General features: G+C 43.2%; 1 protein-coding gene across 1 annotated transcript; it reads left to right on the forward strand.

Moving 5' to 3' along the window:
• The first annotated feature begins 358 nt into the window (after window positions 1-358).
• On the forward strand, window positions 359-20,846 carry srebf2 (sterol regulatory element binding transcription factor 2). Its single transcript, XM_083930522.1, has 20 exons — window positions 359-652; window positions 6,184-6,569; window positions 7,655-7,841; window positions 8,045-8,196; window positions 8,491-8,643; window positions 8,750-9,031; window positions 9,178-9,292; window positions 9,371-9,522; window positions 10,351-10,555; window positions 10,653-10,828; window positions 11,258-11,507; window positions 11,678-11,847; window positions 11,994-12,165; window positions 13,018-13,135; window positions 13,833-13,942; window positions 14,462-14,594; window positions 15,962-16,133; window positions 16,735-16,911; window positions 17,947-18,058; window positions 18,836-20,846. The coding sequence occupies exons 1-20, from the start codon at window positions 562-564 to the stop codon at window positions 19,051-19,053; spliced, it is 3,531 nt and encodes a 1,176-aa protein (XP_083786648.1). The 5' UTR covers window positions 359-561; the 3' UTR covers window positions 19,054-20,846.
• Window positions 20,847-22,099: the final 1,253 nt, after the last annotated feature.

Consider the following 22,099-nt stretch of genomic DNA (forward strand, 5'->3'; position numbering starts at 1 on the left):
TCATCTGCACTTAGAGAAAAATAGGCTACTTATCACCAAAAAATGCGTATTAGTTGAATTAACATGACTATTAACTTAATTGCATCTATAATTATTTATTTTCGTTGCTTCTAAGGGGCAGAGTTTTCTAATGTGGTCCACTTCTTTTCAAGAAGACAGGGGGCGCGGTTTATTCAAATGACAGAAGCTTCTGATGGCTGACGTACTATCAGACCACGGCCAGTGCGACCTTTTCATTGGACAACGATGACTGGTCTCATGACAACAACAGCTTGGTTTCGGCCAATCAGAACCCGCTGTGGGCCACCGAGTCTGTTTGTGAATGACGTAATGAGCGTAAAACAAGATGGCGGCGCCTTAAGCATATATCGATGTAAACTAGTTTATCGACATAGGAGACTGCCTCTTTTGAGGCTCTGTTGTTGTCTTACGGCTGTTCCGGACAATAGCAATCAGATAAGGGTGTTGTAGGCGTCGCGGAACGCCACAGATTAGTCTGCCGGTCTCGTTTCTCCCTCCCTGCCTCCGGTGACAGCCGGGGGCGAGGTGCTAACAGACAGGATGGACAGCGGAGAGTACATCTCCACCATGGAGAACATGGACCCGACTTTAGCGGAGTTGGGGGACGAATTCACCCTGGGAGACATCGACGGTGAGTCGTTGTGTCACTGCTAACTAACACCGTTGAGTGTTGCTGTTTCCTAAGTTAGTGTCGGCCTGTTTCCGCTCAGTCTGAGACCTCTGCGAGATGCTCATCCTGCCGAGGAGTTCTGTTTATTATTCACGTGAAGGCAACACAAAGTTTAGTATTCAAAGGATTCGCGATACAGCCGGTGTTAAAATAGAGGCTAAGTATTATTAGACACTACACGTCCTATTATCAATATCGCACTTGAGTCAGTTTGATTTATTCCACTCAAAAATCATATCACAAGTATATCATCTTGTGGAAATGTTGAGCCGACAGGACATTTGCCATGTGAGAGCTTGGATGGAAAGTAACTGAGTGAAGTTGTAGGCAGAGTGTTATTTTTCCACTAAGCAGAGGTGCATATGAGTAAGAGGTGTAGTCCACCAGGAATCAGTGTATATGTGGACACAGTGAAGGAAGAACCTGTCAACATTCAAGCTTTTTGCGGAATTGAATGAAGAAAACCTTTCCTCAGCATCATTTCTAAGCGTATTTCGCAGAATGATTGAGCTGAGTGAGTGGGACAATATCTCTGTAAAGTTCTGTGCTCAGTAGACAGGCACTCAGTGAAAAACAGCATCCCTGATCCGATCTCTCTCTCTTATCAAAACAAGTGTCACCCTTTGGCACACATTGAATGGACAGGGCTTTTGGTGAAACGCTGGCCAGTGCAGAGTCACCAGTTTTCCACTAGGGTGGAATTTTACTGAATGCCAAGTCACCAGACTGGACTGATGGACCTGTGTGTGTGTGTGTGTGTGTGATAATTTAATTCAATTCTAAGCACTTCATTCATCCTTGCGGGGCAATTTAAAAGGGTGCATTACAGTAGCTTTGAAAATCAACAAACATAAGCAGCACACATAGTGCACAATCAACCAACACCAGCATTTCACAGACACTCTGCACAATCACACAACACACACCGCTCATCAACATTTAACACATAGCAAAGGTTTTTTAAGTGCTTCCTTAGTGCTTCAGTTAAAAGTGCATATAAAGGTAATTCCAAGAGTCAGTGATCAGCGTTAAGAAGCTGGACAGCCCTGGGGATGAAGGTTGCCTTTCTTCTCTGTGTTCGGCAACCCGGACAGCAGAGTCTGGGTCCTGAGGGGAGCCACTCACACTCAGCAAACAGGATGTGAGAGGGGTCCTGAAGAATCCTGCGTGATAACTTTACAGTCTGTTGGTCGCATAGGGCAGGGAGAGTTTGGACGGGCTGCTCCCACATTCAACAGGCGGTTTCTGGTGGCGGTTTCAGCGAGTGAAAGAGAAGGTTATTACATTCTCAATGAATGCGTAGTAGAATGTGGTGAGAATGTCTTTGTTAATCCCAAATGACTCCAGCTTCCTGGGTAGCTACTGTCTTAAAACCTTAGCAGGTTGATGATGGGGCTGACTGCCTCAGCCATCTGTCTTAATGTAACAAACAATAATGGCCAGCATTAACTTTACTACACACATGCTTATGAAACCTGTATGGTATGTATTCTCATTTCAAAAGGGTCTCTTGGACAGAGTGAGCGGACAACACACACCCCCGGCCACAGTTATGCAATCCCACTTAATCATTGTGTGAAAAGACAGGAATGTACAGATAGAGAGAGAGATAGAGAGTGAGATGACAACTGAGGTTTGACAGATGAATTCACAAGCGAGCTGTAACAAAGTCGGCCCACACTTGAGTTTTATTCTTCACTCTTCAGTCTTTGTTTGTCCCGCTACAGATCCGTAAATAAAATGTTCTTATCGGGGAGAGCAGTCAACTGCAGAAGAATTGACCCCTGTTACAGAAATTGTAGGCTCCATCTTTTTAATAATGTGCTAGATCATTTTTATTATATGTTTTAAACATTTCAAGCTAGGCAGTGGTCTGTCTCATTGCTCTCTCTGTGGGGCAGCTGCTTTACTGTAGACCTCTATAGCTATTTACTTTGTTCTTCAGATGAGCCATGTGCGTTTCATTAAGTGTAAAGCCTTAGAGGCCCCTGGATGGGCATTGCAATTGACCTTATATTCATCTAGAACATTCTTCCTCTCCTAATTATTCTCTTAGCAACTGCAGCTCTGATTATATAACCTATTTTCTCTGCGCCCAGCAGCGGAGGAAACGGCCTCCCTTTGATGGATTTACCCTTTGTGTAAGCTTGTTTGAAGCACTGGGGGCTCAGAGCTGCTTTGTCCTGTCTGTCAACAGCCTGACAGACCCCCCCATGGAGGTGTACAAGTGCAGGGTCTAGTGTGTCTACGTAAAGTGTGCATTTATATGACATGTAAAAGCTTCTGAGCAGACAGGCTCAGGCGAATAATGTCCTATGGTGTTATGTAGTGTTCTTTTGTCATCATAAATATTGGTTATCTTCAGAATTTAGGAAGTTCTGTCGCTGTTTATGACCTGCTAGTAGGCTTCCGCGAACTAGAGCCTGACCAATATATATTATATTGGCCTATGACAGACATATTTGGTATCTATTGGTAGTAGGGTTGGACACAAGTAGTTAATTCCAAGATCGAGGGATCGCATCAATTTCTCGAGGGCCAATCGAGTACTCGTTTTTCTAAATCTTTTATTAGAACTTTTGCATCTTCCTGCAGGAATGATGATGCACAGAAATACAGCCTACCCAAAATCTAATGCTTATTCTCAATCCAAACAGTCACAGTTACCCTTTAGGATTTATTTTTCACAACCACAAAAAAGTTTGTTTACAAAAACTTAATTAAATCTGCATTCCCATTCTGTTAATGATCAGTCTGCTGTGGAGAACAGGCGCTCCAATGGTACAGAGGTGGCAGGTATCAGCAGCTGCAGCCACAAACACAACGCTCAGGTTTTTGTCCCGCTGCCTGTTGGACTTCCACCACTCCAGTGGGTTTTTCTGAAAATGAATGCATGGCTCACTGAAACAAGCTTCTAGCTCGTTGACATCCATATTTTGGAACTAGTCCTCCCTGAAGAGGGTGTCCAGTGCCTCTGTGCCTGTGACGTTGCGGACCTAAGCGTAGCTGCTTTCCCCCTGCATGTCGTCTTGGTCTTTCACAGTAACCCAATCTTGTAAGTCACACTTCTCACGGATGGTAAGGCGAAACGCTGGTTCCAAAACTCAAAGGTGTTTGTGTCTCAGGTCAAACTCAGAGGCAAGAAATGCTGCGCCCGCACACAAAACAATACTTAAGTGCTGATGTTTACCAATCGAGTTAATTGAAACAAGGACTCCACAAGGAATTGATCACTCACACCCATCCCTAACCCTATCCATTAGTATCGGTGTATATGTTTCCTGATATGTGCCAATATTTAAACCCTTTTTTCAGAACAAATAATGCAGAAGATGGGATGATGTAGAAATGTTACCATATGCCTTCTTTTTTATTTATATATTCGTTATTCAAATGGTCAGAAATTGACTAATACTGAACATATTATTATTATTATTATTATTATTATTATTATTATTACTATTCACTATATCAGCTGCCATGTCTATAGTTGGTGTATTGTCCCCCTCTAAAATCAATATCAGTCTCTAAACTCTATACAACAGAAATCGTAGTGTCAACAGAACTCATTAGTACCATCTGAGGAATACCATCCGTGGATTACCATTTTATATTTTGTGACCTTCGTTCAATTCACTGTTTATATGAAATTGATAGTGGATGAAACAGTTACCTGTTTAATGCTTATCCACGATAAAATTCTAAGTTAAAAAGTTAGTATTATGTTTCAAATTTTAATTATCGTTAGAAAAACTCACAGTAAATCCTGTCAAGCATCACTATGCTGCACATGGCTTTGTTTATGGTTGTGTTGCTTTACTATATGCAAAATGTATTTGCTAACTTAAGGTTGTAGTCACCTAAACCTGCACTCTGCACTGAACAGCAGAAACTCTCCCAACAGCAATGCATGAAACAGGCGTGACCAGTGCTGCGACATCTGTAGAAGACATCTCATTATTGAAATCTTTTTCGTTAGTGTTTTCTCATCTACAATGTGCACATAGCGTAGGCTACATGGGGCCATGGTTAATGTTAATGCATGTTTTACATGGTGATCATATTGTATATTTACATAAGGCATTGGCTACGTTAGTATTTGAATGTTTATGCAAACCAAATATACACAATGCTGCTAATTGTATTTTTTGTTTTCAATATAAAACTTGGTGAAATGATTTCAGTGTGTATCAGTATTTTTTTTTTACATTTTCAGCACATTTTAACAATACCACAATAATACGGATAATGTTACAATGTCACTATCATAACAACACAAAAAGAAGGCTATATATGCAGTAACCAACAGCTCTGTTTTATACACTATTAAAATTCAACAAGTGATGACAGACAGTCAGAGGTGACAGGAATGAGAACAGTTGATATTGTAATGTTTGTCAGTAAGTTTAAGTTCTCTGCTGTCTTGACTTTACCAGTTTCATGCATCTATTCTGGTGTCACATCCCTTTTAGCGTTGTGTTTGTGCTCAAAGTTAGTGTCACAATGAGATGTGCCACTGCACCATGATTGATTTTGTGTAGACAAGTTATTAAAGCACCAGAGTGGCACTCCATGCATCTAATGAATGAAATAAAAAATGCAGGCAGTTCTTGATCATGTCACAAGTACAGTAGTGACTGGAATTAATTTCTACATTGTTAGCTTGGCAAACGCATTGTTAACTTGCACTTAGTCACATCCAGTGTCCTTGGGGCAACATCGAAAGGAAGCATTTATAAGTGTGCACAGCAGTGTTTAACATCAGGAGCACATTGTTATCCATCCATCAGGTCTCTCTGTGCTGCCATAGTCTTTATCTCAGTGCTTCTTTACCCTGCTGCCATTGTCTGTCATGGCCATCAGTAAGATTACTATACTCCTTTTCAAGGCTATTTGTCTGAAGGCCTTTTGCTTTCTTTTACGACCAGAACAGTAGCTTATAGTGTGTGTTGCCAGTTCAAGGCCAGCCCATGAGATTCTCCAGGCTTTACCACTCATATTTGTGAGCAGTAAACAGCATTCACACAGTGGGTCACCCTCACCACCCACTATTGAGTTCTTTCTCAAGGACAACTGTTAAAATGATATATAGATTATTAACCATGGTACTATAATATTGATTGTAGCTAAGGCCTGAGCGTAAAGGTAGTCATGTAATTGTCAGTCATGGGAGTAAGATAATGTTGCATTATATCATCTACAGGGATCATCGCATCATTCAAATTCAGATTTTAGGTACACAATTCTGAGTGTTACTGTAATTTACAATAGAGTTCATCTTTTATTATTAAAATGATGTTTCTTAGTGGTAACCGTTTGTGAAATTGTTAAGGTGTTGACCTATACCCCATATGCTATATTAATGAATTCATTATTATTATTATGTTTTTATGTGATTAATAAGTGTCAGAGCTGTCCCAAAAACTTATTTTGACTTCTTAATCAAATCCAGACTTGCTTAAATATCCAATTTTGTTTCTCCATCTTCTCAGAGATGCTGCAGTTTGTCAGCAACCAGGTCGGGGACTTCCCAGACTTGTTTGAGGATCAGATGACATCAGCGGGCTCTGTACAGAGTGGCGGCGCCAGCGCCACTCCACGACCTGCTGTTCAAACCCCTCAAACTCCCAAAACTCCCCAGACACCAGCCCCTGCTGCTTACCAGAGCCCCAATGTCATCCTCACCCCCTCCCAGACACTGTCCCCCCAGTCTGTACCCCTAACCCCGCCCCTCACTCCCGCACAGGCCCCCTCCCCTACGACCACCCCCTCAGTGCAGCAGCAGGTGACCCGCAGCCCTCCGCTCCTCCAGCCACGCCCTCAGGTGGTCCAGCCCATCCAGCCTCAGCCCCAACAGACAGCCCAGCCCACCATCCAGGTATCAACTATCACCACTTTCACACTCACTTACTATCTTGGGTAATAACTAGGGTTGCAGCAATATACTGGTTGAATAATACACCGTGATATGAAAACTGACAGATTTTATAGCATGTATATTTGCTTATTTATGCCATTATAACATTTTTAATAATGTCCCTGCGCCACATCTGTCCCATTCTTGTGAACGCAATATCTTGTGAACGAGGTCGAAAGTCAAGGTTACTGTGACCTCACAAAATGGATTTTTGGCCATAACTCAATAATAATAATAAAACACTTGTAATGTGCTTGGATTTTGAGTTAAGTGCTTGAAATATTCTGGTATGTGATGATGGCATGTATGATATAAACCAGAGAAAAGAAGATCTCCATATTTAAGAGACTGAAATATCAATATGTCGCTGTCACACTGAATGTCCCGTCAAACACCTCTATGGAAAAAAAGTGAATATGTCTCACTAAACACCAAAACAGTATAATAAAGGGAAGGTGCATGTGGCTGTCACCTTTATTTTAATGCCATAAAGCCGCCTAACAAGCCACACACCATGACTTGCATGCACAAATACTCGAATGTGTCAAATATATTTATTTTAACAGCCAAATCAGATTTGACTGTCAAACTTCATAGTCCTGTTACGCTGTCTCTGTGTGGGTGTGAAAGGGCTATATACAGTAAGTGCTCCAGTGATGGACTAGTTCTATAGTTTTGAGTTAGGCGGAATTCAAGGAGCCTGCCTCTCCATCTGGGAATTCACTGTGTTGTGGAGATGGTCTGGATTCATATTCTGTTATTGTGCCATCTGTAATAAAAAAAGCTTCTGCTGACAGGATAAAAAGTACAGACAGTAGACTGTAAAATATAATATCCAGCTCAGCATTCCTACAAACAGCAATGCACATCTCGGCAAAACTGTAGCCAGCCTGACAGATTTATTTAGTTTATTGTCTTGAGTGAAATACCTTTTTCCTAAAACAGTACATGAAAAAAGACAAATGATCTGTCTTATGTTACATCAACTGTAATCACCTCTGAGTGGAAAATGCTTGTTGAAATTAACTGAATTCACTTTATTGCAGATGCACACCCAGGGGATCCCCATGCAGACCCAGAGCTTCCCGGTCCACACCCTGGTTCAGACCCACAACCAGACCCTGCCCATCCAGACCCAGGCTCAAACTGTGATGATTGCCTCCAACGGAGGACAGTCACGTTTCATCCAGAGCCCCGTCATCTGCCACCAGAGCCCTGCCTCTGGTTTCCAAGGTAACTAAAGAGAGGAAATCTTTAGTTACCTTGAACATATGGAATAGTTTTCAATATTAGGGTGAATGCACCTTAAATGAATCAAAGAGGACATTGTGTTGTTTTTTAATAGTTACATGTTGCTGCAATAATGTGTTTTATTCTTAGGATCTGCAGTTCATTTTGAATTTGACAGGCAAATCATCAATCTTCTTGTCTCCCAGTCCTCCAACCACAGATGCAGAGCATTATGACATCACCACAGCTCCAGCCAATGACCATACAGCACCAGCGTGTGCTGACCCCAACCTGTCAGACCATCCAGACCCTCTCAGCGCCCACCACAGTCCACACTATGCAACAGCAGATGCAGCAGGTGCGTAGGGACGTCAGGATTACCCAGTTTAGCGTAACCACGGTTTCATAACCATAAGAATTGTACGAGCCTTGCTCCATGCTATCTATACAGAGCGTCCTTATTCCTGCATTGTTGCCCTGTGAAGACAAATCTTGCCATAATGATTTCAAAATCTTATGATGATATCCCTACCTACTTAAATTGTTTTGTTTTACAATGTTTAAGGCCCAGTAGATGTGAGTACCAATACTGTATATCTTTTAAACTACTACAATAATAAAAGCCTCACACTTGTGGACGTCTTTCCATCAGGTTCTGGTCCAGCAGCCTCAGATTCTGAAGACAGATTCACTGGTTCTGACAACACTCAAACCAGACGGCACACAGGTGCTGTCGACCATGCAGAGCCCCGCAGGGATCACCACCTTGACTACACCCATCCAGAACACAGCTCTGCAAGTCCCGGTACAGCCAGCATAAAATATTTTATATTACTATTTGATTGTTAATAATAGTCACAATTTTGGTCCCACACTAAAACTTATGCACTGTTACTGATTTCTGTCCCCAGACACTGATGAGCAGCAACATCCTGACCACCGTCCCTGTGATGATGGGAGGTGGAGACAAGCTGCCAATCAAGCAGCTTCAGCCAAGCTCCTCCCACTGCACAAACGGAGTCCGATCAAGTATGGAGCAATGCCAGATGATGGGAGGAGTAGTAGGTCCGGGAGGAGTGGTGAAGGAGGGCGAGAGGAGAACGACTCACAACATCATCGAGAAGAGGTACCGGTCCTCCATCAACGACAAGATTGTGGAGCTCAGAGACCTGGTCATGGGCAATGATGCGAAGGTTAGTGATTTTTACACCGGGACAGTGAAACCGTAAGACTATTTTAATGTAAATAGCTTCAGTGTTTTAAAGTTGTGAAGAAATTCGCTCATGAGCTTGATAGAAGTTGGATCCTCACATGTCCTCCCTCATGTTTTTCTGCCCAGATGCACAAGTCCGGAGTGCTGAGGAAGGCCATTGACTACATCAAGTACCTGCAACAGGTCAACCACAAACTACGGCAGGAGAACTTGGCCCTTAAGATGGGCAACCAGAAGAACAGTAAGGGCTTCACGTTATTAAATGTTATAAGCAGAGTGTGATCTGTAGCATCTTTCATTGAGTCCCTCTCTATCTCAGAACCAGTGATTCTGTCTGAAGACGTGGAGCTTAAAGAGGAAATAGTGATGATGTCGCCTCCAGCCTCAGACTCTGGTTCTGGTTCTCCTCACCAGTTCTTTTCTTACTCTGTGGACTCAGAGCCAGGCAGCCCCTTGATGGATCACGATCAGGTAACACAGCTTAGTTTTTAGAGTGGTAGTAGTGAATTCTTAGTCCTCTTGTTTCATAGTAAAAGCTTTTATTGTAAAGAGTATTATGAAGAGTAAGTATTTACCTCTCAATTTAGGGCCCGTACACACGAATACGCGTTTTCCTGTAACCGCACAACTTTAGTATCGTTTTGGCCAATCCACACGCAGCCGGCGTTATCGGAGCCTGAAAACGGTATCTTTTGAAACCGGGTCCCAGAATGGGAAGATTTGAAAACGCCCCCCATGGCGTTGTTGTCTGGACACCGAAAACGCATACTTTGTTAAACGATGCCGTCATTGCACAACAGTGCTGCTGCGTGAGAGAGACATGGACCCATTGACTGTGGACTCTGAGAGACTGCATGTGAATGAATTAGGCCAACCATATATTTCTCCCTTTTCCCTGATGGTCTGAATAAGGAGCTTAATTGGTCGCTAGTAGCTTTTTATAAATAAAGTTGCTAAGAAGTTGTGAAAAGTCGCAAAATCTACCGAGACAGTGCCCATCTGTGAGTGCTTTGATGACATGATTCTGGTCTTATTTCTATATATAAATATGCAGATGTTCTGTGTAAATAGTTATATATAAATAGTAAAAACCAGCTCTCTCTATCTCTCAAATTATAATTAAACTTCTTAAACAGAAGGACCATAATTAGGTGACCCTCATTAAATACTTACTACTTTCCAAAGGATGCCACACCCGGCTTATTATGCATGTTTAATAACTGGCATGAGTGTAAATTATTCTACAGTCATTATAAGTATAATTATCATGTGAACCTGTTCTCTCTTACCGTCTCACAGATGAAGAGTGAGCCGGATTCCCCCTCCTCGGTTGGAGTGATGGATCGCTCTCGACTGCTTCTCTGCGCCCTGACCTTCTTCTGCCTGTCCCTAAACCCGCTACCATCTTTGTTGGGTTCTGAGGCCTCGGGGAGCCCCGGCCTATCTGTGGGCCACGGGCCGTCTAGAACGCTTGTCTGGTTCCCAAGTCACACACAGGACTTTGGTGAGCAGCTGAGAGTCTAGAAGCCATGCCTGAAATGGTGATGCAGCAGGATACTTTTGTATTCTTACTGCATGTTTCATCTCTTCTCATCCTTCAGCATCCTGGCTGCGGTGCCTTCTGCCGTGGGTGATGGTGTGGGTGCTGAGTGGGGTGGGAGCGGTGTGGGGCTGTGTCAGGGTGCTCTACCTGTGGGAGCCTGTCACACCCCTTCACTCACCAAAATCTGTGTCGTTCTGGAGGCATCGCAAACAAGCTGACCTGCATCTCAAAAGGGTGAGTGCAGAAGAACCTGAAACAAACCAAGGAAACAACTTGCATTGCTATGTATACTATGTTTTCCCTTGCATAAGATTTTTTTAATGTATCTAATCACAGTAAAAACTGAGCACGCTATCCTCATTTTAAGTGACAGTGTGAATATTAGATCCACTTCTTATTTTGGCTGTGATTTTATAGTTTGTCACTTATTGAAGACCACTTCACTTCACTTTAAGTCTTACAGTTTTGATGTCTCAATTTAGACTGCCTATTCCCTGCATGGGTTTATTTTTAGCGTTCGTTCAGATCATGCTCAGATCTAATGACCTACACACACAAACACACACACACACACGCACACAAACATTCACACACCCTGTTTCCTATCAGACTTCACTGAATACTGATTAGCTTTTTATTTTTCCCGTCTCCTCTCTCCTGCAGGGAGATTACACCGCAGCAATGGCCAGTTTAGAGACCTGCCTGTCCGTCTTAACCAGAGCTCTTCCCTCAACCAATCTGGACCTGGTCTGCTCGCTGTCCTGGAATCTCATTCGCTACTTCTTGCATCGTCCAACTCCTCTGGGTTGGCTGGTTCATCAGGTTGGGGGGAAGCATGAGGGGGAGGAGGCTAGGACTAGTGCAAAAGATGCAGCACTGGTTTACCACCAGCTGAGCCAGCTGCAGCTCACAGGTGAGTGATGAGAACAATGTGGGCTGACTCTGTACACAGGCAGGACTTAACGGTTAAATAATTGACTCCACAACCATAATCAATAATATCAATCAATATTGCACCTTAATTTCAGTTTGACATGCTATGCAAGTTTCAACCAAGTGATTAAGATTGTGTTCTCTCTGTAGGAAAGCTGCCTCAGCGTAGCAGCCTGTGGGCTTTGTCTGTGTCTCTGAGCGCTGTCAACCTCAGTGAGAGCGCCCAAGCCAAGATGGCCCCTGCCCAGATCACCCAGATATATGTCACTGCAGCAACAGCCCTGCGCACTTTGCTGGGCCACCACCTCTCCTGTCTGCCTGTAAGTCTCTTACATAGTCCACCTTCTGTCTGTAGTCCCCCCGTGTTTTAATATTTATCCAGTTTATCTCAATATTTCAGTGGTATTTACTGTGAATGAGTTTCCTTTCCATCATTATTATCTTTTCCTCCGTGTCTCTCACCCAGGGTTATCTGTTGAGTCGTGCGGAGAGTGTGGCCAACCAATCGGAGACCAAGCCGATCCCTGACTGCCTACGCTGGCTCTTCACCCCGTTGGGTAGACAGTTTTTCCTGAGTTGCGATTGGTCGGTGAAGTCAGAGAGCAGTGACGGGGTGTACACTTCTCAGAGAGACCCAGGTATGACATAAATACAGGAGCTGGCCCATACTCTATTTGACTCTTTATGTCTTTCTATCATTCTGTCTTTATTTCGGTCATTTTTATGCCTCCACGCCAGCGACAACTTCACTGCGACATCATAATATTTCATTATTCAGGAACAGAAGGGGAGACATTTGGTCAGATGCTGAATTGTTGACACTAATCTTAAAACTGTACTGATTGTTCAGATCTTCTGTGCTGCAGGGTTGAAGATGATTGTGAAGCTTCAAGGTTTTACCAAAAAATAAACTTAATACCTTTTTATCAAATTCACCACATATATCTTGTTATTCAATACAATACAGTTGGGACATAATTGAAAAATAAATGAAAAGACAAAAATGATAAAAAGAAAAACTCTTACCCCTATATTAAATTATATATTTGACCTTTATATAAAAGGAAATATAAATCTAATATAAACTGTACTCTTCAATTGCATCTTTAATTGTAAGTACAGCCCTGTCCCCGTAAAAGTTGATGCTATGTAAATTATAAATAATAAAACAATGCAACGATCATTGAAACCTTCTCTATAAGTAAAGTGTCTTTAGATAACTCTTACTATGATTTGCCACTATAAATGAAATTGAATCGAATTGATTTTTCTTTTTAAAGTTAGACTGTGATGCCAGCAACACGTTTCAAAAAAGACTGGTTAACTTCAGTTAATTAAATGTTTAATAGCTATTAACTGAATATATGAATTGATAATTCACATATGAATTGCCTGTACCTAATCTATGAAAGCAAATATGAACACTGTTTATTTGGTGTTAAAGAAGTACATGCTGTCACTAAACCATGTCCTTCGTGGTCTTCCCCCAGCTGACCCCATTGCCCAGCTGCACCGCTGTTTCTGCAGGAAGCTTTTGGAGAGAGCCGTTCACACCCTCATCCAGCCGCAGAGCGACTCTGAAGCAGGCAAACGCAAGCACGAGTCTGGGTAAGGCTGAGGGCGCGCTCACACTATCCTCCCGGACCGAGACCCGGACTTTAGGGTACTTGTCCCCCCTCCCTCTCCCCCCCGCGCCCCAGCCCCGTTTGTACTCACACTGCCTGGGCCTCGGCCAATACGTCTTGCTGTCCATACGCCATCACGCCGTAACACGTCACACGCATTGATCGCGTGTGTGTGGCTTTGTTTACAAATCTTTCCATAGACCTCGGAGTTTTTGTGCGTCTTGTCGACTGTTTTTGAATATTTTCATCCGACCAAATCTGCAGTAAACACTCCACCTCCGCACCACACCAACGTGAACCTTTCCCCACCATTGTTGTTGTTGTTAAATGTCCGCGCATGGTCCGTCCTTCTATTTACATGTCCGAACAGGCGGACATAACGCTACTGCCGTAGGGCTCGTGCGCGTGCACGTGCGCACGCTCGTGCTCGTACATGTGCAAACGGCTCCGCTAAAGCCCACCTCTTTCAAGCGGGCCGTGGCGGCCCAGCTGGCCCCAGTTGAGCGCGGAGCGGGTGCGCTCACACTACTTAAAGGTACTAGACTTTAGCTGAAAAACCGGTTTTGGCCGCGGCCAAAAGGACAGTGTGATCACGCTCTGAGGTACCAGCACTGTTTCTGACAGTTTTTGTTTGTGACTTATCCTGGATCTGTCCTTTTTCTCCCGTCTGTCTCTTTCAGGGAGTTCTCCAGTGCCCTGGAGTTCCTCCAGTTGTTGAACAGCTGTACAGAGGACTCTCCTTCCCCTCCTCCTCCCTTCTCGACTCCTCCCAATCACACCACCACTCCAGGTATAAATAGCATGAAGAGAACATTCCTGACCAATTACAGTGAAGCATGAATCACATCGGATGTTTGTGTTTGGGGAAGAGACTTCAACTCTATTTTTTCTGTGAGGATTAAGCAGATAGCCATCAGAGTTATTACTGTCAACATGAATGGATCTTCTTTGTTCCATTTGTTGTACACTGAAAAACCAATCTGGCTTTTGGGATGAACTTTTTATTGGATTATCACAGATAACACATACAGTCATTGATTTGTGGTAATGAATGACTTGCAATGGATACGAACACATTGATAATCTGTTCAGGCGATGTTAATTAGCTACAGCTTTAATCAATACTTTTTTTTTTCCTTTTATATCACCACACTGCTTTTGATACCACAGTAAAACGGGGCTCTTCATAACAAGAAAAAGCTTTTCCAGCCACAAATAAGTCCAATCAGGCTCTGTGACTGGAGTGGGTTTGTCCTTTTTGTTTTTTAATTTTTAGCTTCCACATAATTTCACTCTTTCTCCCTGCCAGTGGGAGACCCTGTGTGTCGTTGGTGGGCTTTGGTCCTGAAGGCTGCAGTGCATTGGCTGCAGGGCGATGATGTTGCAGTGAGGTCACTGTTGGCGGAAGCAGAGAGGATGCCGAGGGCTCTACACACTCTTGAGTAAGTGAAGTAAAACTTGTTTCTATAGGTCTTAATAAGGACTGTCCCGAATATAATTTTTTTACTAATCAACAGCTCCACACTCATTGGCATTACAAGCAACTGTAAACTGTGTTAAATCCCCTAAATACAAAACCAGGCTGCTACTGTACAACCACACCGACCTCTACTCATTTCAAACTGTTGGTTATTTCAAGACTCAGCCAGACATTTCTCTGTTTCCGGCTGAGATGGACGGCATAGCGCTGCAGTGTTTCAGTGGAATGAACAAATTAGCAGTTAGCAGACTTCCTCTGCTCAGAACACAGTGGCAAAATTCAGCCTGCATGTTTTTTAAGCCTAACATTCAGTGCGTTTACATGCAGTTTTAAAATAGATTATAACCGGGTTAAGTGCATACCCGTTTTTTTCAAACCCCATGAAAACTCTGTACGCCGGGTAAAATCAGAGTTCTCAGACCCCGGTTGACAGACCTAGATAACTCCAGTTCCCTGAGTATTCATGCATGTAAAGAGCATTCACGGATTATTGTCGGGTTTCTCGTCTGCACATGCTTCCCATTCCGCGACAGCAGCTTTTGACCCGGAAATAGAAGAAACCAGGAAGCAACGGTGCCAAAAACAACATGAGAAATAACAACTATAAGAGCGTTACCTTTAAACCGAGGGAGGACTTCGCCACAGCAAGTAACATTACTACCAAGGAGACCCGTTTTGGTTGTAATTCTGTCCAAAAGTCATCAAGGTTTTCCCTCCGCTTGTGATTTTGATAAAGGGGAACATGAAAATAAAGCCAGCTGTATGTTGGCAGAGCGCCACCTACTGTACGGGAGGTCGAGTTACTCTGTCATTTCCCCATTCAGCCCCCGCTCATGTATACTGTACGTGGGGAACTTCAATAACTTGATTAGTCCCTTAACTGGAGTAAGGCCATTTTCGGGTTACTTATGTGCATACAGCCCCAACCAGGAGAGATAAGTGATTGTAAATGACAGCACACCACAGTAAAGACTCTCACATTGAGCTGAAATGCAAACACTGCTGTAACATATGTCTTTGAGTTTAATTAAAGGTTAAAATATTTTTTAAAGGATTCTTTTCACCTAGAGTTGTGAAGAAAAAAATATCTGAATATCCGAATCCCAGACTTGAAAACGTAATACCTTCCCAACGAACGAATGCCCAAATAGTACAATATTCCTATCCGGCTGTACTACATATGACAAAACAGAAGCTCCCACACGACTATACAGAAACTTGAATAAATGTGATTAAGGTGGAGCATTCATTCTCCACTCAAACCTTGTCTAACTCTTAGTGTAGATTCCAAACATCTAATCTAATCCTTCTCTCCCCTCTCTGTTTCAGCCACCCTCTGCCCAAGGCTGTGTTGCTGTTTTGCAAGGCAGTTCAGATGAGTCTGTCCCCTCTGAAGGGAGAAGGGGCGGTAGCCTGCCTGTCCCACAGCAACAGAGCCAGCAGCTACCTGCGCTCCAGTATCTCTGTGCCCCTCGCTCAGACTGGGAACTGGTTGAACAAGGTAGTGTACAGAGAATCCTTCACAGAACTGGTTTCTCCTTAAGATCTGCTCTGTGATCTGGTTAGACTGCTTGTTACATAATCATGTCTGCTGTCTTGCTTTAGACACCATGACCTGCCTTCATCAAGACCCTGATTGATGCATTCAGGGGTTCATCCTGCATACTCACACATACACACGCACTGCATGCTCAGTTGGGGTCAGGCTGACGCGGGGTAGTGTGTGTGTGTGCTTAGTGTGGGTGGCAGGAGGTGGCTGTGGTGCATTGTAGTTGCATTGCATGATCCTGAAGTCGAGTGCAATGTGTCTGCAGTGCAGTACAGAGGCCTCCCCAATCTACACGCACCCACTACACACCCCACCGCTTCATATAATACACTGAAAATCATGTTGTTGCTGTTCGTTTTTGGCATGCATGGGTGATGTGCACTGATATTGATGGTAGTTGGTCGTCGTTGGTTGGTCGGGGTTGTAATGCCGTATTTGTGTCACACTTTGGGTCTCAAATGCATCCCTAAAAATTATAGCAACAAATAGCAAATACTGAATCTTTCTTTTCAAATAATGCATTTTTACATTAGTGTTTTCTTTCTCTTCCAAGGGGGTGGAGCTCCTGATCTGTGACCTGCTGCTGACCTTGAGGACCAGTTTATGGCAGCGGGGAGGCAGCAGTAATGGAGAGCCTGGCCCAGCCCCTGGATCTCAGTTGGCTGGTTTCCAGAGGGACCTCAGCGCGCTCAGGAAGCTCACACAGTGCTACAGACAGGCACAACACAAGGTACATCTGTGACTAAATCAAGTCAGATATGTTCAGGAATCAGCCAAAGGTTAGTCAGTGGAGTTCAGAACTGTGTACATCATATTTACACACCAGGTGTCGAAGCTGCAGGAGGAGGAGATTGAGAAACAATATTAAATCCTATGCTTCAATGTCTCTGAAGCATTTTGATAAGCGACATAGGTGGAAAATCATTTGTTGTATCAGCATTGCAAACTGACCTTGACCATACTTGGCAAGATTAATCAGTAAAATAAGTAGTTTTTGATCCATTTATGGCTCATGTAGCTCTTAAAATCTCAAAAATATGGACAAATATCCATAACAAGATATTAGATTAGTTATGAGATTAGCTTTAATTGTCTAGCTTTCAGCCAGAGAAAACCAATTATCCATTTATATTATATAACTTTGAAAATAAGGCAACTCTCCAGATTGGTAAAGCTGCAACAAGCTTTATACTAAAAATAAATAATATCCACATTATGCTGCTGGCACATATTGTTAACAAAAACTGTGCGCTACACTGATCATACGCCCAGAAATCAGTAGGGGCCCGCTAATCTTGTTTGTGATAAGACTACATTTACTGTATCAGGCTTGGAAATCAAGTTTTCTCACGCTCTTACCAGCTGCAGAAATCTCACCGCAGTTTAATATATTATCAATCATACTTATAAGATTAACTAGAGTAGTCATTACTCTAGCCAGAGGGTCTTTAACAACCGCTGCTTTCACAGTGGTTGGTGATCATTTGTTGCGTTTTGACTTGTGCAAAGCTCGAAGACCCACATGAACTGCATCATTTCATGAGGTTCTGATGTGACCACTGACTGAGAAATATGCACTCACGCTGCTGTGAGGCGCTTTGCCTGAAAGGCAGAATATTTCTTGTAGATATCTCAGGTAGTATGCTGTATGTGGGGTGAAATGATGTAAAGGAGCAGTGGTTTTCTACTCCAATCACTCAAACACTCATAAATACTTGATGATGACAATCCTTGCAGCTCTGATGTGTGTTTTTTTTTCCTGCAGGTGTTTCTCCACGAGACCACAGTGAGGCTGATGGCTGGAGCCAGTCCCACAAGGACGCACCAGCTGCTGGAGCACAACCTCCGACGCAGGACACACAACTCCTACACAGCTGGTAAGGGAGACTCAAACTAATTTTGACACTTTCATTTAAATACAGACATCATGGTCATTGGCACAGAATCGTATCCACACAGAACAAACTCAGAGTGGAAGTTCACCTTGACAGCTGGCTCAGCTTCACATCCCCTGTGGTCCTTCTTAATCTCAACTATTAAAGTGTAATTCTGGTGCAAAATCATCCCATGGTCTTTTTCAGCACGTACACACATCAAATAAGCCATCAAGACAGTTCTTTTTTCGTGTATAAACTATTAACAAAGAAATCCCGGAGAGTCGCTAACAGCCGGACGTGGCTAACAGTGATTAGCTCGGGGCAGTACAGTGAAGGCATTCAAACGTCTTTTTTAACCACTAATACTGCTCAAAATAACAGCAAACCTCTGCAGTAGCATGAGAAGAGTCCCTACACAGAAAACAAAGCACCAACAACGTAGTTAGTGAACCCAGAGTTTATTAAAAGAGTGTTTTTAAAGACTTACCTACTGGCCCCTGTACCAGCTCCTCTCATAGTAAAGTCCATTCAAGTGGATTATCAAAGTCAATCCAAAAGGAAAGAGCCCATTGGTGCTTTGTTTTCTGATTTTGCGCCGGAATTACACTTTAATGGTGAGACAGAAAAACTGACTTGAAACAGTCCTAGAGGGCAACATGACCCTGTATCCACACACACACACACACACACACACACACACACACACACACACACCAGAAGGCAATGGACACTAACCTGCACTTTTCATATTCTCTTCCTCCCCTGTGCTACTGTTAGAAGGTGAGTGCGTCCTGGGTGAGAGGGAAAGGGCTCACGCCATCCTGTTGGCCTGCCGCCACCTGCCCATGCCTCTGCTAACCCCGCCTGGACACCGCGCCCGCCTGCTCGCAGAGGCTAAGCGCACCCTGGAGCGGGTGGGCGACCGACGGTCCCTGCAGGACTGTCAGCAGATCCTGCTGCGCCTCAGTGGGGGCACGACCATTGCTGCCTCCTGAACACACACACACACACACACACACACACTGATAGGGCAAACACACACACATTAGGGCTACTCACAACGAAATGGACTCTGTAATTTTCTGTCATATATACAAAGATGTAAACCAGGCTACTCATCCACCAACAACATGTAATTCTATAGGACCTTAAAAGACTTTTCTTCAAACTGCCACACCTTTCTCACACACAGACAGCTGGGTTTTACTGTCACTGTATCCAAACCGCAGTTGAAACACTTCAGGCTTCACATCCGCTCCTTTGATGCTTCGCTTCATTGTTGCAGCACAATCATGCCACCTTTTGGTCATTAATGGTACCATGCTGGCTTACTGCCTCATTTTTAACAATGCTACACAACAAGGGAAATCAGGTTAAACAGGCCCCCAAGGGAAAAGGGACCATTATCTAATAGCTGTTTTAAATTAATGCAATGCGGCAGTGCATTGATTAGCTGTAGGATACCAAGCTGTACAATCATTATTGGCACACAGCAATGTGAGCGCCACAATAACTGTGTAATGTCTCATTAATCGCGCAAACTTCAATTAAGTATTCAAGAACAGACAGCTGAGGTCTGTTAAGCAGGCCTGTGCTGTGGGATGCTGACAGATAGATGAGCTTGCTTTTAACCATACAATGCTGAGTAGTGTCTCTTCTTATCTACCTCATATACTGTACAATGCCAGCGTTGTACTGTGGAGCATAATAGCATACTCGAGCACCATGTCAGTTATCCTGAATTTGAATGAAGTGACCATTTGAAGTGATGCTTCATTCCAGTGCAGTGTCATTCTAACAACCCCTTGCTGAGCTGCTTTATTTAGACTTTAGGGTGCAGCAGTACAGTACTTAAGGAATTTGACTTTCTGTCCAGACACTGCAAGAATGACAGACAGCTACTGCTGACACGGTCCGCTCTGTCAAACAAGAAACCGGGAACAATGATTGGATTGCAGAAAACAGGGGAGCAGCCAATCACGGTCTGATTAGTTTGAAAATGCCTACCGACACACACACTCTTACACTCACACAGATGCATATGCATATTAAAGTAATTGCATAAAAACTCACAATGTGATTGTATATAGGTTGTACATAGTCAGGTAAACGTAGATTAAACAGGAAGTTTTTACTCCTGCTTGAGAGGTGACGCATCGAAGAAAACGGCGCTACACGTCAAAGTTGTCTCGTCGTGGTTTCCTGTCAGAGTCTGGATCTGACGGTCTGAAGCTCTGACCAGGAGGGCAAGGTCAGCTGCCTCACCCTTGAAGCGATACTCCACCAAAAATCTTTTAACAAACAATCACCTGCAGCAGCCTTGCAAGGTGGCCTCAAAAGAATGACTGAAGCAGAACAGCGGCTTGAATTTTAAGTCACGATTTTAACAGCAGGAGAAAAAAAAACATCAAAACATCGATAACAGCTCCTGCTTTTCATCCCTGAAAGGCGCCTTTCCAGCTTTACGGGCAGTGAGTGTCGGGTACTCAGAAGATGTTGGGTGGCGTATCACTTTAAGATGCATCTGAATGAAAATGGGGTGAACACACTGATAATAGTGAGGAATGTTTTTTCTTGGAAGTGATGTCCACTTTTGATGTGAAGCCCTCAAGCGATGGCCTTGGTGTCATGTAAAGAATTATTTTATTATGTTTCATCATATTTGTAATGATGGAGTTGTGTCTTTGTGAAATCTTTGTTCAATTCACTTTTTTTTGTAATGGTTGACTTACACATGAGAAGGCGCTTCTGTCATTACTGTTTCTGTGCTCTGGTTTTCTTATTTAATGCTTATGTAATATGAATATAATTGCTTTGTTGTGGGAGGGAGGGAGGGGGTCAGCTTTGCAGTTATGTCACGTTTATGGTTTAATATCGATAAAAGCAGCCTGTAGAGTCAGAAAGTGTCGGAAAGAGATCTCCAATTGGAAGATGTGTATTTTATTGATGCCCACATTTAAACAATTAGCCTGATATTTTAGACTCACTCTTTCTTCGCTGTTTTTAAAATGCAGTCGAACACACCTGTATGCTTTTGAAAACGCCCAGAACTCTGTCTTCCAGGTCAACCCAAGGGGTATGTTAGCAACCTAAAGAGTCCTACACTTTTATCAGTTTAAGTTATTTTTCTTGACTGGTAAAAGTGTACAAATAAGAAAGCAATGCTCAACCAGCCATCGGCAGGCTGGAGTTTTTGCTATCATTATAATTATGTTACAGTTGTTTTGTTTTTGTTCTTGATGTGTTTTATTGTCTAAACTTATGTGTTAATTTTGATGTTTGTTTTGTAATAAAACAACACATGACAGTGGTTGGTATGTGTGATCTTTTAGTGGGGTAAAAGTATCATTCTGGTGTGGATATGGGAAGTACAACGGTAAAACAGAAAATAAAAATGAGGCCATGATTAATCTGAATGTTGGTGTTGGACGGGTGAGAACACCAGTGTACATCTGATAATGGTGGCGTAAGGCTGATGGGTTTCCTCTTTCACACCTATGTTTCACACTCTCTGTGGGGCTTATTGATGGTCACTGGTTGCCTTGGTGTGAATGAAACAAGCAACTGACCGATGCCAGGATACAGTGGAAAACGGCTGATCACAAAGATGTTGAAGTCAGGACAGTGCAAGTACCAAATAAGAAAATATCAAAGTGTAGGAATGAAAGGAGAGGCAGCCATCATATCATAGTTAACAAAAATACACCATCCCCAAAGCAGTTTCAGTCAAAAGCGACTGGACTTGGTTATTTGTCTAGGAAGACTTTTCACCTCTCAACCAAGAGGCTTCATCAGTTCATGTACACATCAGTAAAGCAACTTCCCACCAACGACTGTCACTCTAACGACGGTCGTTGGCACTTGGAGCACAACATCGGCCTTGTGAGAGGTTAAATACCTGGATCTCCACACCAGTTAGTTGGACCAGTCCCAGGCTGGTCCTCGTCCTGGTCCTGGTCCAGTCTCAGCCTGGCCAGATGTACACATGAACTGATGAAGCCTCTTGGATGAGAGGTGAAACGTCTTCCTAGACAAATAACC

This window comes from Echiichthys vipera, assembly GCF_963691815.1.
Source record: "Echiichthys vipera genome assembly, chromosome: 17".
Lineage (NCBI taxonomy): Eukaryota > Metazoa > Chordata > Actinopteri > Perciformes > Trachinidae > Echiichthys > Echiichthys vipera.